General features: G+C 36.4%; 1 protein-coding gene across 1 annotated transcript; it reads left to right on the top strand.

The window, feature by feature from the left end:
- The first annotated feature begins 8,335 nt into the window (after positions 1-8,335).
- CRF3 (cytokinin response factor 3) lies at positions 8,336-10,088 on the top strand. The gene has a single exon (XM_086235617.1). The coding sequence runs from the start codon at positions 8,816-8,818 to the stop codon at positions 9,902-9,904; it is 1,089 nt and encodes a 362-aa protein (XP_086091743.1). The 5' UTR covers positions 8,336-8,815; the 3' UTR covers positions 9,905-10,088.
- Positions 10,089-23,216: the final 13,128 nt, after the last annotated feature.

Here is a 23,216-nt window from a genome sequence, read left to right as displayed (position 1 = left end):
AATTATTAGATATTTTTTTATTAATACTAGGCTTCGAAATTCTGTAACGTTTAGATTGTATCAGATACCATGGTTCCACAGAAAAAGAAAAATATACCACCTATAGCTACTAGGAGAAATATGTACATATGTATTAATGTATATATGTATGCAGTCCAGGTGTTCTTCTCTCAAGAGTCTGATTATATAAATTAAAGCACGCGATGGCTCCACGTTTCTAGAGTTACCAATTTATATCATTTGAGTTTCAAGTTTTTTTCTTTTTTGATCGAGTAGCCCAATATCCAGAAACGCATGTGACAACTAATTAATTGAGAAAACATGCAGCAGAATGGTATTAGAATACAAGCTCGCTAAGTAGCCATTTATTTTTAATAAATTATTCTCAACTTCAGTGTTTAAAAGATTTTTAAGTTTCATTGTTTAATTTTAAAAAAATTCAAGCAAAAAAAAATTTAACAATACCACTAATTCGTAGTTAAAGATGCAACATTCAAAGTGTTCCAATTAATAACTCTACTTTCACTTACTATTAAATAAAGGACATTCTGTCAACTCCGTTATAACATCTGTTAAAAATTGATCATGTATCAAATAAGCACATGACCAATTTTTAGAGGTAATTCGTCATTTCAGTCCTAAAATATATTTAAATAAATAAAAATAATAAACTTTAAATTAAAATAAGATTTTTTTATAAAATTATATTTAAATCAATAAAAATGATAAAACTTTAAATTAAAATAACATTTTTAAAAAACTTTAAATTAAATAAAAATTAATTAATTAATAAAATTGAAATTTTAATTAACCAAAAATGAAAAAAATATTATTTGCATGCGCGGGTTTGGAAGCCGAAAACAAGTTATAGTACTCTTGCCGAGAGCTGGGCGAATGCATCTGCAGATTTTAGGTTGCAAATACATTTTTTTTAGGTTGTAGATGCATCTTTTTAAGTTACAGATGCAACTTTTTAAATTGTAGATGACATATTTTAAATTGTAGATGCATGTTTTAAATTGCAAATGCATGGAAGAGGTCGCAGATGCAGGTTGCATCGGCAACCGCAGAGCGCTTGGCAAGAACCACTTGAGAGAATAGATTGATCAACTTATACTTAAGTTTTGATCGAGCCGGCTGGAACCTGAGTTATTTTCTTTTTCATGTTGGACTTCTACTTAAACCATCCTTTATTAAACCAAATTAATCAGCAAGAGGACTACTCAAAGAAATTACGTGTACTTAATTATTAATTGCATTAAGTTATGCTAGCTCACAATAGTTAGCATTAACTTGTGTAGGTTCATCTAGTTGAGTACTTTCTTTTTGTTTGATATATGCATTATATCTAGGTAGCTGGTGGCCTAGCTGGGCAGCTAATCCCACGTAGTTGTTTTGACTATGGAGAAATATATATATAGCTCTTATTATTAAATAGCTTGATAAGTTGATGTTTTTTAGACATATAAAACGGTAACCGATAATTAATGTTTTGATATATTGATAATTTTACAACAAAACATAATATGTGTACTTGTTTAGTAAGACATCATTATATGTACTGCAAAATGCTAATAATGGTTGGTGTTACACTGTTACGTACCGACCTTAATATGCAGTACGTTTCTGAACAACAAGACTTTAACATATGTGCAATTTGCATTGGAGATACGGAAAATAGAAATGCATAGCGACCATTCTTCATATATTTCATAAATATATTATCATTGCAAAGGTGAACATAATTATTACATTTGAGATTGTACGTATTGTTTATACATTGCTCTGATTTGTCTGGTTAGAATGAGAGAGAAGAGAAAATATCAGAGAGAGAGAGAGAGAGACCAACATCTCTAGCTTCAAAGAGAAGCCACTGCAGACTGCAGTAGTTTTCTTAATGAAGATTATCTTAATTCAAACGGGTTAATTTTTTACTATATATAACTTTGATGAGCTACTGTATCTGTATGTGTTAAATTTGGGCTCCATAAAAGTCTGAGCAAAGTTGTTTGTTGCAGAGCAGATACACGCACAAACACTAACACACCCACACGCACATTAAGACCAGACCGAGTGACCGACACAATAATAAAGCTAAGCTTCGAAGTCGTGTGGCCTTCTGTGGAGTCCTGTGGAGGTGGCCCTTCTTTTCAGAATAGATCTTGCCTTCATTATTTAATTTATGTGTTGGGATTGATCACCCAAACACACACACACACACATATATATATAAGGATGAAGGATCCATCCATATATACATGCATGGTTTTCTTCAATTCCCCTCCGTTTTCTTTTTTAAACTCTCTTAACAAATTAATATAAGGTTTCCAACTTTTATGATCATCCCTACAATAAATTCGGGACCTCATTTTATTCTTGGCACAGTAAAAGTTGTTTTTATCCCTTTTAATTATTACATATTCTAATGCCATAGTTATGGTTTCTTGGAAGAACCCCCCATGGTGATCTATCTACTCCACCACATGGTTTTCTGGCACTATAAAATTGTGGTTTATGCTCCTAGATATTTTCTAATTCTTACCCTAGCTCGTTGATTGTAAATTAAAGAGATCGAGTTGAATGCAGTAATTAATTCCAATTCTTTGTTCTGTATATAACAATATAATATCTAGAAAAAATGTAGGAAAAACTAAATTAAAAATGAATCTTGATCTTCTATCTGCTTATGTAGAGTTTTTATGAATAGACAATATTGTTTCGTTTCGCAAGCACATCTAGTCTGTATATATAGTAGGATAGTAATCTTGTTTGTAGTAATGTGTCAAACCCAATCTACCTTAATATTTCTCTGTCATGAGTACGTGGGAGTTTTATCTAAAACCACATAGTACAGCTCGATCATTCACACATTCACAAAAAATATCAAAAGGAAAAATAAAAAGCTGCAGCTAAAAAGTCATCAAATAAAATCTGATGCATGTTTATCAAAATGACTTTTATCGCTCCCTCACACATGTCCAGCAATTCACATGCAGGTAGTTCAAAAATCAAAACCATGACAGATATATATATATATATATATATATTGAGGTAGCATCAAACTCTTCACTGTTGTATAAAAGAAGAAAGGTTTAAAAAATAAAATAAAAATAGACATATAAAGTTTTTTGGGGAGAAAGGAAGTTTAATTAAAAAGAACAAGTGGATCAAAACATAAGGAGCATGATGTGCCGGTAACACTTAAATCAAGGGGGTCTAGGGCATGACGCAGATTATTAACATATTCATGATTGGGGAGACGATGACACTACCCGCGACTAATGAGAGCAAAGAAAAGAATCAAACAAGGATATATCTTGGACTTGATGCTAGCTCTCTACTCTCTACCTCTACGGCTCTACCACATTGACTTAATATTTATCCCAACATTATTATTATTATTATTATTATTATTATTATTATTATTATTATTATTATTTTATCAAATTAAACCACCAAAATATTATGGAAAATATATATAATCCAAACATATGTAACGAAAAACAAGTACATCACTGCTAGAAAGAGAAAAACAAACACGAAACACCAACGTACGTACGTTATTATATATATGCTTAATTAACTTATAAGACGCAAGCTAGCCACCCGGTTATTTGTCGAATTTGATGTTGTTCCTGAGCTGTCTTTTAGGATAATGGTTCACTTGGCTCAATGGCTCTGGGCCACACTCCAAGAATCTGCACAACTTTCATTTTGTCTAATTGCTAATCCTTATAGTCATATCACTTCCCAATTCAACATTAACATGGGATATATCTTCCAACTAATACATTAACATGGGTTTAATGAAATTAAATTAAGCTAAATAAGAGGTATATATATAGGTGCTTAAACGTAAGCTAGCTCTCTCTCCCTAGTTGCATGGTCTCATTCTTCAACTAATTGTATTCGATCTTCTTAAACGAACAACAGATTATGATGAATTAAAACTCTATACATCACACCCAAAGAACAGGTAGAATATATTCCCATTGTATTTAATCCTCCTCCTGCTACACTCTCCTACCTCCCCAAACTAGCTGTAGCTTTCTGTCTTTTTCCAAAAGGAGAATATTGAAATTAAGGAAGCTTTGTCATAAATTAATCATAATAGCGATCGAGGACCATAGTCAAACTTCTAAGCATGCACCTGCTCCTTTTTCTTTTACCCTTTTAAAAAATTTCGACTAGGCATTTCAGATATTTCATCTCTAATGTTTGAATACAAGTGAACAATTAATTGGAATATATATAATAACAATATATATCCTTAATTTGAACATGCTGCTTTGTCTGCTCTCTCAAAATGCTCGTCTTTTGCCCTCTTTTTTTTTTTTTTTTTTTTTTTTTTTTTTTAAGAAAATGCACCTATTTAAAAAACAAAACTACTATTGAGCGTTCAAATTACACAAAAGTAAAAATAAGGGCGTTCACGCGCTGGTACAGTCTATTGAAGCCTTTATTCTAATGACTATATAACTCATCAAAGGACTTACTAAACGAAATGGTAGTGAATATTTGAAAAAATACTTGAATATTCAGATCACACTTGCAGTACTCCATATACATATATATGTTGATGTTGGTGAGGTTAATTAATTAGCAGGTGACTAGCTTGCATGTAAAGGTGCTAAAGTGGAAAATGACTTGTCATCTAATTGCAATAAACACCCAATGAGCCATACTAGCTTGAAGCTCACATGACAATATGACATATATGATCAGCTTGAGCTCCAAAGAGTACACCTGATCAAAGTCCTAGAGATGTGTGCTCCCAATGCATACATATATATGAGGTACATAGAAGAGCTGCAGTACGTAACACATGATCATCATCGATCAGCATCATCATGGATCATGTGGATGCATTGTGAGAGTGCCACCTTCAATTTGAATTCATAATTAGGTCCATACGTACATTGCGACTCCATTAATCAATATATCCATATGTGTTCACATTTTTACGTGCAGGCGTGGTACGCGTGACAACCCCTCTCCGTGCATGTGTTTGCCTACAAATGGTGCTCTATTGGACCGCTCTCCTTCTAATTAATGCTTCAAACCAAGTATTTTCAAACGCAAACAGATACTATGTAAACCAAAATACCATTATCTCTCGGCAATTTATGCATATTCATTCCGTCCGTGATTGTGAGGGCCTAACAACCAATCATTTGCTGCCACATAATGCCACATGCTTTGCTGGACCTCTGAATACTGCCAGGTCACCAGTAACATGAATTCATATATAATCTTTTACTATATATTTCGTGTTTCAAGCTCAAAATGCAAGCAAACGAAGTCGGCCTTTTTGTTTTATGCCCCGTTTGGAGCTTATGTCTCATATTCATTGTTCAACTTCCGCGCCGTACGTGTAACCATAATATACCCATAATTGTTTTCAAACTCTTCTTCTCTCCTTTTTTTTTTCTTTCTAACATAAAACTATTTATATCACACTTATTCATCATGTTACTTATCACATTTCTCATATAAATGTATAATTCATATAAAAGACTCGTATCAGTGTATGTGTACGTGGCTATAGACATTGAATCAATAATATAGTACGAATTACTAAAAATGTGGTACATATAACACAAATGTTCAATTTCTTGAAATTTAACTTCATAATGGATACTTGTAATTCTGGTATTAGTGTATCTACCCAAACTCAAGAACATATTAAGTTTGACTCTTACCGTTTCCTAGTCTTATGCTTCATTTGTAAAGAAATAAATAAATGACATGGTCAAATTCTTGATATCAATTTGCAAGCCATCTCAGTCTTCATTGTTGCAGGCAAGAAAATATCGTGGAATATGTTTTTTAGCTACTGGTCGATCTCTTAAATTTGAGTTCCTTAGTCCTTGGAGCTTTTTAAATTTGACGGTGACAATAATGAGGGTATTACAACGACAAATTCATAAGTACTTCCCAATCCTTAAAGGTAGAAGACAACTTAGCCAACCAATTAGCAAATTTCTACTATTTAATTAGATGGATGGATATAGACAATGTACAATCTCTGCTTACGACCCTTTTACAATAAACCAAAGCATTTGACAATATTTGACCCTTAAATTTTCTAGTAACATATGTTAATTAAGAAGGCTGGCCGGGTCAACTTTATTTCTCCTTTTTGTTTCCTTCTATATAAATGACAGAGCTTCAAAATCAAACTAATTTTGATATGTAAACCCAAAAAATCAAAACTAATATTGATATATATACATATTTGAGTAAATCCCCAGTTTTAAAATCCCTATGTTGTCCTTTTGATTTATCATAGAATACTTGAGAGATTTGAGAACATTTTCCATAACTGATTCTTTTATAATTAGACATTACAATAAAAATTGTAACCGAGATTTGTGAAATTTTGACTCTAATGCTTTTACTTGATTCCCTAGTTTTGCTCTATTTGGTCAAATTAATAAGGTTGGTAAAATTTGACAGCACTTTTTTTTTTTTTTTTTTTTCTGTTTCTTGGCTGCATCTGATTAGTTCCAGACACTAATTAATTATGTATTGGGTAACTGACTCATAAAATTGACACTTGAGAATAACTGTGAATAATAGTGGATACTAGCTGTAATTGATAAATTTTATAAATATGTAGTAAAGTTGTACAGATGAACATTTGTTGTGTGAATGTATCTAGCAAAGTACGTTATGGCAATTATTTAACACCAATTTTTGTTTTTTTGACAAAAAAAAAAAAACGTGACCGTTACTATTTCACAAAAGTATATTAAGGAAATAAATCCAAATTAATAAATTGCCACATAAAGTAGAAGTGGACTTGCTTCTTTAATCCTTGCTAACTAATAGCATTTGGTGGTGAAGATGCATGAATAATCATGACTCTGGATTTTGCTAATATTTTTTGCAGATATTGTATATATTTTAATCTTATGTAATTATCTTTCTAATATAAATTCTAAGTTCAAAACCCATAATCATATATCTTAAAACTACATTGTTTTTTGGTGCTGTGAAAATGTACCCGTTGATGTTAAAAATTTGGGTGCCAATAAATTACCTGTTCCGTAAAAATGTAAGTTAATTTTAAAAAGACTTAAGAGGGTGTTTCTAACTTAGATTTCAAAGGATTTTAATGAATTTTAAAATTCATATAATTTATCAAAATTCAAGAAAATCGGATAGAATTTTTATAAAATTTGTTATGTGTAAAAAATGCATTCAAATTTATTAAAATTTTTCACTTAATGAAATTCATGACTTTTTAAAGACACCCAAATTTTATTGAAATTCATTAAAATCTGAGTTGGTGACAATTTGATTTCTTTAGATTCTAATAAAATCTAAGTTAAAAAACAATTTTATTGAATAAAACAATTTTATTGGATATTTAAAATTCAATAAAATTTAAGTCGGAGACTATCTTAAGTGCAAAGAAATTGCCGGTTCCGTAAAAATGTAAGTTAATGTTAAAAAGACTTGGGTGCCAAGAAATTACCGTAAACAATTAAATGAGATAATTAGGAAGATTTAAGCATATCTCGGTCGAAGGAACAAAGAGAGAAGAAAAAACCCAGAGACGTACAAAAAGCCAATTATAAATGGCGGCGAATTCTAAGTTGCCCGCCACGTTACTCCCAGCTGTTAAAAAGTAAATTTTAACATGGGTTAAAAACACACTAATCACTCACCAGGCCAGCACAATTTGAACTGTTAGCAAGCACAGTCACCCACCCATCCTCCGTCAAGTGGAAAATGACAACTGTACCCTCGCACTATGACTTTACTTACCCATGCTTATTCGGTGTTTAGAGGTCTAATTAAGGACACAAAAAATGTGATATTAACTAATTTGAAAGTTTTAAGGGGTCAAACTGTTTGACCAACGAATTAACCTTGGCCGGGTATCTTGGGCCTCACGTGACAGGTCTCACCAAATTCAAGGTGAATGATATGCTGAGTCAGCACCGTATGATGTCTCTCATTGGGCCCAACTTTTTCCCGGGCCCACTGCGTACACGTGTAGCAATCTGAATGCTTTATCGGGATGTGGCGGACCGTATGGCATCTTGTATACCCATGGTCGATACCGGAGCTACTGACCGGCTTTTGATATGACCTGCTTCAAAATTTTTTTTTTTTTTTTCCATTAAAAAAAAAAAAGAATATTGAAGTTCTAAAATAATAAAATGGTTTGAAAATGAAATGCATAATGGTGGCTTTGTATTCGGGGCTTCTTTTCTAATTTCGGCTGGTTGGGATCCTATAAAACAGCGATTTCAGTGTTTTGGTCTTCACCCAACTAAACTAAAACTCTTGCTCCCCACTCTAAACAAAAGTACAAGTCTTCACCACCACTCTCACTTGGGAAGCACACGCACGCCGTACACTTTCACACCACCTCTATGACTCCTCTCCTTCATTTTCCTCTATATACTTGGAGATTTGCAGAGACTTTCCCAGAGATTTGAATGAGAGTTTCCTGAATAGGCAGAAAGTTGAAAGCCAGAAAAGTTTTTGGATTTTGTTACTTGTGCCATCAGCAGCAGGAGGGGCTGAATCAAGCAAGTTTACTCACTTTCCTTTTTTTGCTCCCTTGCTAAAAAAACTTTGCTTTCCCTGCTCTTTTTATAAGACGCTCCTCTAATTTGTTTTCTCTCTGCACCAAGAGGCAGAGGCAGAGAGAGCTCCGTGCGTGCGACTTTTTATGTCGCTTTTGGGCAGATTTTTCTGAATCCGCTTTGCCTTTGGTTGGAGTCTTGTTGCTTACGATTATTAGCCTTTCATTCTTCTTCAGCCTCTTGTCCTCCTTCCGATGCGAACATAGAGAATGTTTTCAAGAGAAACAATGGACTCAAGTATCCTATGCCCAATCAAATACACAGAGCACCGCAAAACCACCAAAAAATTGACAAAACCGTACAAGAAGCCAACAGAGTCCTCCAGTGCTGCTGCTCCTGCTTCAGTCGTCCCAAGAATCGTCCGAATATCTATGACCGATCCAGACGCCACGGACTCCTCCAGCGACGAAGAAGAGGAGTTTTTCCCTCGCCAGCGAGTCAAGCACTACGTCAACGAAATCACCATCGAAACCGACTGGAAAAACACTCTGGCCACCAGTAACGCCCGGAAACGCCCGGCCCTGGAGAGTCCGCTCCGTCCACGCCCGCTGAAAAACTCCTCGTCTTCGCCTACCAACGGTGGAGGTCGGAAGTTCCGCGGCGTACGGCAACGGCCTTGGGGCAAATGGGCGGCTGAGATTCGAGATCCGGCGAGACGTGTGCGGCTCTGGTTGGGGACCTACGACACCGCTGAGGAGGCCGCTATGGTGTACGACAATGCCGCCATTAAACTCCGTGGTCCCGATGCTTTAACTAATTTCGTCACACCACCGCCCAGAGAAGAAGAAATTCCAGAGACTATTGAAACCATTGACACGGTTCAGACTAGTACTCTCGAGGTAGAGGTCGAGCCTGAGACGACGAATGTCACATCGGGTTCGGGTTACGATTCGGGTCAAGAATCTCACAATCTACCCTCTCCTACTTCAGTTCTTCATGACTACAGAATCACTCATTCCGATGCCGAGCCACAAAAGCCTCTGCACGACGAGTTTCAACCGCCACTCGACCGAGTTGCGAACGAGTTTCAAGACGAAACGAGCGCGATTACCGACAACTGGAGCTCCTACTTGCCGCTCGACTTGCCGTACTTGGACGACGTTTTCAGTTTTCCGGCGGCGGAGTCGCCGCTGCTTTTCGACTCGCCGCTGGCGGAGAGTATACTGAAGGAGGATTTCAGCGACTTGTTTCGGGACGCGGACGACACGTCGTTGTTTCCAACGACGTCGTCCATGTGCCAAGGAGGGGATGACTACTTCCAAGATATTTTTGGCTCAGACCCTCTTGTGGTCCTCTGAGATCACTGAGACCGTGGCAGTTTTGCCGCCGTTGCCTGGCCAGTTTCTCGCCAGATTTTTGTTCCGATTCCAAATTCCGTTTTTTAATTATTATTTTTGCTGTGGTGGTAGTTTTAATATTACTTATTTATTCGTTTAAAACTTTAAACATCTCCGTTAAGAATTGACGGAGAGTTGAGTTGAGTGGGAGTTTCGTTTAGACTTTAGAGTGTATAATTATTAATTTTGGCGGATGATCAATGGAAATATGTTAAATATTTATATATATGATGTTTTAATTTTATATTAATTTAATTATGTTGTTAATCACTTTGTCAATTGATTCAACCACCGTGGCATTCTTTTTGCCCAAACCAGTAGTAGCGCGATTTGCGGTTCGATTGGGTCCGATACCAAATAGTTATGTGGTGTGTGAATTCCAGCCTCGAATTCTTTTGTGTTGCTTTTGTTTATTTTTTCAAAATTTATTTGTCACACGTTCACATAAATAAAAATTGGGCAAATTACACAAAAGTATCTCAACTAACTACCCTATATCATTTGAGTACTCCAATTAAAAAAAGTTACTCGTAGGTACCTCAATTACTGATTTTGCACTCCCAGGTACCTCCGTCAACTTTTCCGTCAAGCCTGCCGTTAATTGCCTACGTGGCACACTAGAAAAATGCCACGTGGACAAAAAAAATTTAAAAAATAAAAAATGTTTTAAAAAATAAACTAATTATTTTAAAAAACAAAAAAAAATTAAAAACTCAAAAAAAAACAAAAAAAAATGGAGTTGCAGGAGCCTCCCTCCGCCTCCCACCTCTCCCTCTGAGACCCACCCAACCCAGCCATCCCCCCCTCCGACCCCAGCTACCATGCCGCCGATCCACCCACCACACCGCCGACCCACTCAACCACTCACCCGCTCTCTCCTCTCTCTGTCCCCGACCGAGCCACCCACCCCCTTTCTCTCCCCTCCCATCTCTTCTCTCTGTACCTCACTTTTTCTCTCTCTCTCTCTCTCTCTCTCTCTCTCTCTCTCTCTCTCCCCGACCGAGCCACCCACCCCCTTTCTCTCCCCTCCCATCTCTTCCCTCTGTACCTCACTCTTTCTCTCTCTCTCTCTCCCCGAAACCCTAGCCCCGACCCGCCCGCCTGCCCTGAGCTCCACCTTCGTTCAAATCTATAAGAGAGAGAGAGAGAGAGAAACAGAGGGAGAGAGAATGACAGAAAGAGAGAGATGGAGCTGGTGGCCGGAGATGGGAGGGAGGTGGGTGGGTCACTGGGGGAGGCAAAGGGAGGAGGGGGTGGGTCACTAGGCTCTGGTTGGGCTTGGGCTGGGGTTTCGGGGAGAGAGAGAGAGAGAGGAGAAGGGCGTGGAAAGAGAAGGGGTGGGTCGGCGGCGTGGTGGCTGGGGTCGGCGGCAAGGTGGCTGGGGTCGGAGGGGTGGGTGACTGGGTTGGGTGGGTCTCGGAGGGAAGGGTGGGAGGCGGAGGGAAGGGTGGGAGGCGGAGGGAGGCTGGCTGCAACTCCCCTGCAACTCCATTTTTTTGTTTTTTTTTTTTTGAGTTTTTATTTTTTTTTTGTTTTTTTAAATAATTAGTTTATTTTTTAAAAACATTTTTATTTTTTTTTTGTTTTTTTAAATAATTAGTTTATTTTTAAAAAACATTTTTATTTTTAAAATTTTTTTTGTCCACGTGGCATGTTTCTAGTGTGCCATGTAGGCAATTAACGGCAGGCCTGACGGAAAAGTTGACGGAGGTACCTGGGAGTGCAAAATCAGTAATTGAGGTACCTACGAGCAACTTTTTTTAATTGGGGTACTCAAGTGATATAGGGTGGTTAGTTGAGTTACTTTTGTGTAATTTGCCCATAAAAATTTGTAGGTGTTATTGCTATCTCATTCTGCCGCAAAGCGTAGGCAGGTCTAGAAGGTAGACAATACGTTACAGTCTCAAAAGGCTATCAAAATTAAATGTGGGTTTTGCGGTGAATGTTATTGCCTATTAAAGGAAAAAAAGGTTTTAAATCAGAGCTGGCACCATTACTTAGTTCTTAATCTCAATTGATAAAAAAATCTGAATGCACCTAATACATTGTCCAGCCAACTATATTTACTAAAATAAGTCCAAAAGGTTTAAAGGCCTTTGAAATTGTAACTTAATAATTGGTCAGCGTTTGATTTTTCCAAAAGGACGGTACTAGGAATTTATGGCGAAAATGAACCACCCTTTTAACCATAAAGTGGTTTGAAAATAATAAATTATTGCCACAAAAATACCAATAAAGATTTTGTTCGACCAAAACCATTATTCTGCTTTCCCACAACATTATGCTGATTATTATTCCTTTTAACCCTCTTCTAGATAAAATTTATTGTTGAATCTTTACAAAAAATTTGTGCCTATTTATCATTGGCATTAAAAAAAAAAAATTTATCTAGTACTGACGAACATTTTTCTCATCTTCTCGATCATCTCTCATCAGTTCATGTGTTTGTAGTTTGTACTTAAGGTCATGTGTAACTGTCATCATGTTTTCAAGTTTTTAAGCTTTAATTATTAGTTTTTGAAGATAAGATATATGGGTCAAGAATAATTTAATTAAAGGGCCCTTACAAAGATATTAATGTTGTCACTGGATGGTGTCTCTTCCTGTTTAATAGAACATACCCTGCATACCCTGCTTCTTGCTTTGCTTCACTATTACTCAAGATGAAGGTGAGCTAGCAATAGAATTGAGGGAAAAATATGATAAAGAAGAAGAAGTAGCCCCCATAATTATGTCTCAAACCAGTTGAAATTTCCACCTTAATTAATAATATAGTTGGAAAGACCAATATTCTGAGTCATCGGAAAAATTAAAGCAAGTAGGAAATTTCTCAATAATTATGTCTTAAACATGATCATCCACCTTTTAGTTGTTACATAGTTCCAAATATATAAAAATCAAATGCAGCTTAATTAATTTGTCAGTGCTGTAATTTCTCTGTCACGTGCTTAATTTACTACTGTTGATGCAAATTTCCGTAAGAGAGATGTAACAACTTAGAGATGGTGACCTGGCTGATCAGAAGTCTTGCTGGATGATGACGTGAGATCTTCCTGTAAGAGAAACAAGATCAAAGGAGATGGACCGGTGTGGTACCAGCCAAACACGCTCCGATGATAAAGTCAGTGATGTGTGTTTGCTGGTGTTTGAAAGTAGGTGAGGAAGAACAAAAGATGAACTTGGGAGAATAAAAAGAACAAAGTAAATGTTCTGAACTTATTCTCAGCAAGTTGGGTATGCTCTTGGGTGAGTGAAGGTTTTTGTATAAGTGTTTGTCTGGTGAGAGGTTGATAGCTAGATCCTTCATTTTGTGTATATAAATTGGTATATATAGGCAAAAGAGATTGTGATGAGTAAGTTACCTGCATGTGATTGGCTGGTTGAGAAAGATCCACGCGTTCGGTCGTGAACAGTCGCATGCACAGCTACCCACCTCATTTGCTTTCAATGCTGCATTGAATGCAAGTATGAAAGATTCAGGTGAACTGCCTCAGTAGTCATGAATGTGGGCTGGGTTGTCCCATTTGTCAGAAGACCTTTGTCAGGTGTATTTAAGTGTGGCGGTTCATCCCAACGTGATCTTCCTTGGAATGGCGGCGGGGAGCCGAGCTGACTCGAACACATGTTCTTATGTGTATACATGAAGCCCATGTGTGATTGGATCGGACATGGAATTCCTAACCGAACCGATCCAATAGATAGGGGTCCTTCCGAGTCATAACTGGTTGACGCTAGAACTCGAAAGGAGGTTCCTTCCGCGCCGAGCCGAGCCGAACCGAGACGACCGTGGAAAGATGAACACTCAATCCTTTGGAAGATCATCGGTTCGGGTCGGACCGGACACGAAGGACTCGGCGTTGCGATCCGATCTGAGCTGACAAAGGAAGTGCCGAGCTGTGATGATGTGGAGGTCAAAGTTTGACCACTGAGAAGTCAAACACTGAAGTTGGGTCTGACCGGCCACGTGTTCAGCCATGGTTGGCTGTTGGATCGGTGTGTGTTTATCCACAAACAACTACCTTTGCTAACTTCCACATCAAAAGAGCTTATATTGTAGGAATTAGGATGCCAAAACTGAATTTTCTTTCGGTTCTATCTGGGTATCAATGGAAAGGAAAGAAAATCTTTAAGGTAGCAAGAAGATATATAATTTGAATTGATATGAGTTGACCTCTGCCATGGTCTACCATTATTCCAAGGGCTCCATATATAAAGATGAGCCACAGCCACCAGCCTAGCACTGTAAACAAAGAACCAAAGGCAATGGAGAATTCAAATACTACTTTTTTTTTTTTTGGTATATATAATTATATAGTCTCTGGGACTGTGTGGTGTGAACATGATGCATGCATGGCGAGCTTTTTCTCTAGCTGATTGAGATGAGGGGTCCTTTTTTGCTAGTTGCCGGTTGGTAAAAAATAAAAAATAAAAAATAATTGATCAATTGGGTCAAAAATTTAATATATATATATACAGGCTCCTTCTGTTGAGGTATACCTCAACTTATTTATGTTGAGGTATAATCTTGTTGGGGCCTACACGAGTCGTTTTGTGTCGATCCGAACCGTTCGCAAGGATCATCTTCATTGATAGATTATCCTTGCAAAAAATTAGCCAAATCGGAAATCATTTGCCTATCTAACTTTGATAAAACAAATAAAGGAGTGTTCTAAATCTAACCAGTTAGTAAATTAATATGAAGGTAACCATACTTTTGGGCCTACTACATAACTAATCTCATAATTCAAGCCATAAATTATTTAGGCCCTACATCAAAGATCATCATTGCAAAAAATCAACTAAATCGAAAATCATGTAGTCATATAAATAGTTGTTATTATAATTAAATGGCTAAATGACTTTCGATTTTATATATTTTTTACATGGATGATCTTTAAAGTTGGACCTAAAAAAATAGACAGTTCGAATTTTGAGATTATATTGTGCAGTTAGTCCAACATGATAGTTAACTTTGTATTAATTTACTAATCTGTTAATTTTAGAGTATTATTATATATATATATATGTGGCAGTTTGGGGTGTGACCCATGAATTGCAAAAAGCCTAAAATCTACATCATGCTGTGCTGGATATTTAGCAAAAATATGGAGCTTGTCTTTCCGGCCTTCTCTTCTTTTTCCCACAGTGGTGACTCCTATAGTCCTATTGGGGTCTCCATATATGTTGCTTTCTGCACATTGCACTGTTGCTGTTCAGAGAATGAGAAGAATACCCCAATAAATTAATTTAACTATTTCATATTTTTTTTAGAATAATTTGACTATTTCTTTTAAAATTATGATTCTTGGGGAAATGTTTCCCACTGTAAGTTTGCAATTGGGGAAAGTTAACTATATATCTTTCTTTCTATATATATGTTCCTCTGCATTATTTTCTTTCTTAAAATTGCAATTGAATAACGTTTTCCTAATTAAGTAATTAATACGCATTAAGCTCATTTATAATTCCTTTTTGGTGCAGATGATATTCAACACACAAGAATTTCCTCTCTACTCTCTACTCTTTACTCTCCAGATTAGATAACAGAGAAGACACCAAGAAACAGGTATATATATATAGTACTATTTATTGTCATATGTTTTATTTTCTTTGCCTGAGTTATATTGTCACATGTTAAATGTGTTTTTTTAACATCTCAAATAACATACCAAGACCTCGACAATAGATTTCGGTATATATATATATATATAAATTTATAGAGTTGTAGGTGGTGTCTCTTATAAGTTATAGCTATATATATCTAATTCATGAAAAAGTGATTCAAATGCACTTGTTTCTATTAATAGCTATTTATGTCCAATTCGTCCATGGGGATTCATTTGTTGGTAAGTTCGTTGATTTGATAGTTATTATCTTCTTCTTCACTTATACATTAGAATTTATTGAAGTCAATAATAGCGACTGCCAAAGGACACAGCATTTTCAATTTCAACAATGTTTTGATGTACTTGGGAGACAGAGCATTTAAGTATTCGCCGTTTTACTCTTTTAGTACGCACCCAAACTTCCACCTAATCACTCAATCTATATATATAATAAATGGTGATTTTTAGAAGATAAAAATAAATAAATATAAACGAAAGGAAGACAACCAAAATCTAACTAGGATTCGAACACTGTTTTATTAATTATATAAATTATATGGCAGCAGGGAGCTGAAGTTGCTTCAGGTTTGCTAGCTACCTGCCACATACTATGCATGACACGAATTGATCGGTGAACAATTTAAAGGAGAACAGATCAAGAATGTCCTCTTTGATTTGCGATGAAGGAGCTTGAGAATGAGTATAGGATTTCATAAAATTCTGATTTTTATTATGCACATTATTTAAATACGTTACATTTTACGTGAGAATAAAATGTTTATGTGGGAGTTCGAAATTAATCTGAAATCGATAAGCCTCTTTGAGTACTTTGATGTTCTCATACCCTAGGGATGCATTATGGTGTGTTTAATTTTATGACCAAAATACCTACATTATAAATTGAAAATATCATTTATATCACATTCACACACAAGTATGAATAATTTATATATACAATAAATAATAATAGTACGTTTTGAAAAAAGTAAACTAATTATTTTATGAGTTTCCAATATTTCCAAACATTATTAGAATTGGAATTATTCATTCTCATTTCCTTGAAATGGGTAAAAATTAAAATGACATTCTCAAATAATTCATTCTGCAAATTCATTTTACAATTTAGCTAGAAATTGTACTTAAAGTCGGAATATATATATATATATATATATATGTGACATTTAATATGGTGGAGAAATTGGGTATGATGACATTGAGGCATTGCCGCAGAAATTTAATTGAAAAATTCCAAACAGTGCATAGCAGAGTGCACAGAGGTACGTGGTGATCATGGAAGTCATGGTGTATAACCATTAGGAACTCTTCATATTATAAACTTATAACAATGGCATCGCTGGAAGCTAGGAATTACTGGTGGTGGTGGGCATAAGGATTCAGGGCATGGTTATACTAAAGCATGCACTCCCTCAATCATCACAAAATGATTGCAAACCAGTCTTTCAAAATTAAAATACATTTTCATATATATATATATATCTGTTTAATTAAGACTCCCAGTGTGTGATATATCATTATTTTGCTTAGTTTCTGTCTCAGTTTCATGATGTTTCTTTTCAGGTGAGTATATTTTAACATTAATTACTGTACTGTATATTACAGGAAGCCACTTTTATTTAGGTGTGGTAAGTAGGTCAAAGTGGCATACATGCATCATGCAAGTTGGTGATGGTAATAATCCCACTGCTGACAACTTTTGGTAAAATGTAACACAGACTGACACTGTAGGTAACAAATTTAATTTGTGGCAACAACTCTTTTTATTAAAGGTTATTACTTCCACAGTTCCACGACACAGTGGACAGTATTCATATCGAGGGTGGTTGCCAAAAGAATTAAGTGCTTGCAACCAGGCTCTATATATTTCTGTATATCTAAATTAATTAATGGGATTAATTATATCTCTTTTTTGTTCCTTACTCTAATTTAGGGTAATACATGCACTCGTACCTTGATCATGAATAGCATATATGGGGTTCTGTTCTTCTCTCTAGTTGAATTTCCAGTAGGCTAGCTATAAACTCATTCAGCTATTTTACTATTAACTGAATGAGGCTCGTGTGAAAAATAAATAGAAATTGATTTGAAAACCCATACAAGACGATGAGGGGAAAAACCTAGCAATTTGGTGTAAAAGTCAATTTCTAGTCAAGCTACTGTAACGTACGTCCAGATGCTAGCCAACTGTCCAGATTGAGATTGTTTATCACGCTTTGGCTATTTAAACAACAGGCGCGCACATGCATATATCATATATGAGACTCCAATCAGCGACCATATAATTTTTCATGTGAAAACGGTTGATGCAAATTCTCGTAAGGTAGATGCAACAACTTAGAAAAGCTGATCGGATGCTTTGCTGGATGATGAAGTGGATGTTGGTTGAGATCTTCCTGCAAAAGAAACAAGATCAAAGGAGATGGACCGGTGTGGTACCAGCCAAACACACTCCGATGATGAAATCAGTGATGGTGTTTGATGGTGGATGAGGAAGAACAGATGATGAACTTGGGAGAATAGGAAGAACAAGGCAAATGTTCTGGGTTATTCTCAGCAAGTTGGGTAAGCTCTTTGGTGAGTGGAAATTTTGTGTAAGTGTTTTGTGTGTAAATGCGTAGTGTGTTGGTTTTGCACATATGGGTTGATATATATAAGCAAAGGAAAACCTGATGAGTAAGTTACCTGCATTGTGAATGAATGGTTGCCAGAGACCCACGCATCTGGCCAGACCTAGTTGCATGTTCAGCTGCTTACTTCCTCAGCATTTAATGTTGCATTGAATGCCCCATTAAATGTAAGGTTGGAAGGTTCAGACAGACTGCCCCAGTGGTCATGGATGCAGGCCTGACATTCTATCTGTCAGAAGATTTGTGTCAGGTGCATTTAAGTGTGGCGGTTCGTCCCAGCGTGATCTTCCTGGGAATGGCGGCGAAGAGCCGAGCCGAGCCGATACGAACACATGTTCTTATGCGAAGACACGAAGTCCATGTGTGGTCGGATCGGACATGGGATTCCAGACCGAGCCGGTCCAGTAGATTGGGGTCTTTCCGAGCCCTAACTGGTCGACGCCAGAACTCGAAAGGAGACCATCTCCTGTGCCGAGCCGAGCCGAACCGGGATGATCGTGGGAAGATGGACACTCGATCCCTTGGAAGATCATCGGTTCGGCTCGGACCGAACATGGTGGGCCCGGCGTAGAAACTCGGTCTGAGCTGGCAGAGGAAATGCTGATCTGTGATGATGTGGAGGTCAAAGTTTGACCACTGAGAGTCAACTCCGAGGTGGGTGTTGACCAGCCACGTGTCGAGCCGTGATTGGCTGTTCGGATAGATGTGGATTTTCCCACAAACAAAAACCAAAAATTATATGGAACGTTTTTTGGCAGATGCACAAAGAACCAGTAATTCAAGATTAAAAAAAAAAAAGAAAAAAAATCGACTACTTGGATGCTAATTTTTATTATTTGAAACTTGAAATTTGTTTCATTTAGTGAATTGAAAATTACTTTTTAATTAAGTAAATTATGGTAAGCTAGTGAAATTAGGGGTAGTAGAGTAGGGAGAGGCTAATTGTTGAAGCTAGCTTAGGGAGGCAAAAGTGGCAGGCTTAAAGGAAGCTGGAGCAGAAAGAGAGAGAGAGAGAGAGAGAGAGAGCAGTTGAACATGTCAGAGACAAGTTGCATATTTGCATGGTAATATATGCTTTTGGTGTGTATATGTAAAATTGCAAATGCAAGTGGGTTTCTCAGTGTTTTGTTTACAAGTATTGTAACTTGTAAGAGTAGAAGTGTAGAACAAACAAATTAATGAAGAAAGACAACACCTGGGCTTGTTTTGCATACTTTGTATTAATGCTTGCTTTCTTTGTTTCCCTTCCTACTAGGCTGGTCCCCACCTCCACTTGGGTATCAGAGAGCCCACCCTATAAATATAATTTCGTTTTAGGAATAGGCTACATGCGCGCATTGGGATATGTTTCATTTCCAATAACTTTTAAACTTTCAAATTTTTGTTGGATAAAATTATAAAAGAAAAAACAGACAATGTTATATATATTGTTCATATGAGAGACAAATTTTGAATCAATTACCACAATTTCATGGTTCACTGTTCATGAAACTGATGAATCAATTACCACAATATCATAAAATTGAAGCTCGGAGGAGTCCGACCCACCCGAATACCCGATAGGTTTGATTGGATTGGAGCATTGGAGCAAATGGAACTTCCACCAAGTAATGCTTAATTAGTGGCAATGATGAGCTTTTAGCTGAAGGCTCCTATCAAGTATCAAAGGTCGACGAATCATGGTCGTTCCTGATCCACCCACGTTCTCCTGTACGGCAACCGTCCAATCCAATACCATCCATCCTTTTTTTTGGTCAATTAAATTAATAGCATCTTTCTATGTAAGGCTTTGTTTCGAAATCAAGTGGGCCCTGACGGCCCAACAAGACAAATGGGGTGGCTAACACGTGAAAATTTGTATGGGGTCTCTGCACTAGCTGCACCCCAATTGCCACTCTCTCTCTCTCTCTCTCTCTCTCTCTCTCTCTCACAGCTTTGAGAAATTGTCTACGTGGCAACTGCATGAAGAGTCAGCTGGGCTTTTCATGTGACACGTGGCACCGGCACAAACATTCATGGCCCCACCAGAGGAGAGGACTCTCAAATTTCATCTACCGACAACGATACTTAATTGGTTATGGGCCTTATGGCCTTATGGGAGGGGAGCTAGAGAAAATATTTGTGTATATAAGATATATTTCTCATTCTCTGCATAGTATTTTAACAAGTTTTTATACCTTAAAGTTTAGGTTTAATTATCGATTTACCATCCAAAACTGTAACTCATTCCCACTTTACCACCTGAAAGTTTTTTTGTTCCAGATTACCACCTGTAACTTACATCCGTGTCCCATTTTACCTTGTTCCGTCAACAATTCCGTTAATGCTGACGATCTGGCCGTTAATGCTGACGTGGCGCGCTAGATGGGCGCCACGTGTCACATCTTTTTTTTTTTTCGCTTTTTTTTTTTTTATAAACTTTGAAAATTAATTAAAAATAGCTCTGAACTCAGAAAAATACAAAATTTATACTTTCCTCTAAAAAATTAAAATAAACTTTCCTATTAAATAAATTCTAGAAAAAATTCTAGAATTTTCGTAAACTCTTGGACAAATTCTCAAAAATATTTTGAAAAATTACCAAAAGCTTGTTTTAGAAAATTATTTCGAGAATTTACAGAAATTTTAGAATTTTTCTAGAATTTATTTTATAGAGAATTTTATTTTTCTCTAAGACCGAGAGGTCTTTTGGGTAGCAAGTGTTCATGAGAAAGGTATTGTTAGTTTTTAGAAGACTAACGATGCAGACCTCATATTTTTTGAAGTTCGGGAGATTATTCTATGAATTTTCAAAGAGTCTAGAGTATTTTAATTTTCTAGAAATAAATTTGGACTTTCCAAATTTTTTGGAAATTTTTAGAGGGAAAATTGGCATTTTGACCCCATAGTAAATTAGTACTAGTTAAGACAAGTCGGTAGGAATTTTCTGTGTATTTTTCTAAGTTCGGAGCTATTTTTAATTAATTTTCAAAGTTTATAAAAATAGAAAAATCAAAAAAATCAAAAAATACAAAAAAGATGTGACACGTGGCGCACATCCAGCGCGCCACGTCAGCATTAACGGAATTGTTGACGGAACAAGGTAAAATGGGACACGGATGTAAGTTACAGGTGGTAATCTGGGACAAAAAAACTTTCAGGTGGTAAAGTGGGAATGAATTACAATTTTGGGTGGTAAATCGATAATTAAGCCTAAAGTTTATGTATGTACTGCTTTTGGCATGGTGGTGTCATGGTCCATGCAGAAGATTTGATTTTGACAGATATTACTCATTAAGCTTTGGAAAGCAATGTCTTTTTTATTTATGTATCATCACAAAATCTCAATCTCATCCATGTTATTACAAGGTGGGTATATATATTTACTGATTCTCAAATCAATATTCTTCATTTCTCTCTCAAAAGATTCATTACTTGTTAAAAAATTCAACGAAAAGTTTTGAGAATGACTTGTATTGTATATATGCCTTTATTTATAATTTGTTTGCAAATATGTTTAATTGTCTCTGTAGTCTGCAATAAACAATGTGCATGCCTGCCTTCACGTGTCTAGCTATGAGTATCTGTATGAAAATGACACTTCCACTCTTCCGCATTTCAGAAGGAGAAAGACAGAAAACAACACTTATATATACCACTTTTCTATTCTTTTATTCTTTTTCAATTAGACACCTTACTACTTTCTGAATATGCACTGTTCATTTTGTCAATAAAAAGCATACAAATATAAATATTAACCATTTATTTGTGAAATGCAAAGCCAGTTGTGTATGAATCATTCCCAAAAGATAAATATCTTTTTACTTAGTTTAGCGAAAAGACCATTTTGATGTATTATTTACCAAATAAATTCCCATAAATGCAATTTTCTTTATTTTCCGAGTTGACCTGGTACCTCGTTCGGTTGACATTCTCTAGCGAGGAAGACACAAAATCTTTGTTGTCAAATTTGAGATCACAAAAGGATCGGCAGAGGAAGAAAAGTTGGACAAAACAAGGATGTTTTCACCTTGTCTAAAAGGGAAATTGCTTCTTCTGTTTCTGCTTCTTTTACACGGGCTTTTTGAGTCATGCATCCAATACGGAGTCAAAGAAAGTGTTTACACAGCTGCAAATTATGAGGCTAATTATGTGTTCAAACCCTTTAACTTTTTGGTTTTGCCTCAAAAACATATTTAAGCCAGACCCCAAAAAGCCTAAAGCATAGATTACTTTCCGACATTCCTTTTGTAATTTGGCATTATCCAACCATAATATATTTGACTCTGACGTTTCCTTTCTAATTAATTTTCGCATGGGGCGGAATGGGCATTAATAACCCACTAAAGTTTGTCAAATAATTGGCTATGTTTCTTGCTGCTTGCTGTGATATGTAGTGGAATGGTGAGCTTGGCTACACAAATTTCTTTAGGATAGTCAGTGTTCAAATTGGGTTGACCAAAATAAATTTATGGCCTTCATTGCCGCACGGTCACGCGGTGAGGGTCCAAAAGTCTCACAGGGGTTGGCCCATGCACAGCACAGCCCTCTTAAAATTCAAAGTCTTGGGGGCTGGCCCACGCAAGGGGTTCTCATTTCTTACAGAGTCCTCTAGTTATGACCCGACACTCCCACTACTTGCCATGTGCTATGTAGGTACGGAATGGGGATAGAAATGGAAGCCATCTCCTCCACCACCATTGCTATCCCAATTGCAGGCATTAGTTCTGTTCTGGGCCAAAAGGAGCAAGTTTCAGTGGGTATCTCAAATTGGGTCATGGGCCAAAGGATGTAGCACAAACACTGTTATCCAGCCCACCTAATTTGACCCAAATTTGAGGGAAGACAAGTGCTTTACACACCCCATCTGAACCCATCTTCCATAGCACGTGAATTAGGTAACATCATGAATTAGGTAACATCATGCGACGATGTTACAGTCACATATAATATCGTCACATATAATATTGATGTTAAGGTCACGTATAATAATTTTTACTCACTCAGACAATGTGACCTCATGTATCTATATCTTAAAAGTTA

The sequence above is a fragment of the Dryas octopetala genome, chromosome 3 (genome assembly GCF_963921425.1).
Source record: "Dryas octopetala chromosome 3, drDryOcto1.1, whole genome shotgun sequence".
Lineage (NCBI taxonomy): Eukaryota > Viridiplantae > Streptophyta > Magnoliopsida > Rosales > Rosaceae > Dryas > Dryas octopetala.
This window is presented reverse-complemented; position numbering and strand designations above follow the sequence as displayed.

Excerpts from the sequence above, each read along its gene's own strand:
- CRF3 (XM_086235617.1), top strand. The coding sequence starts at position 8,816 with ATGTTTTCAAGAGAAACAATGGACTCAAGTATCCTATGCCCAATCAAA.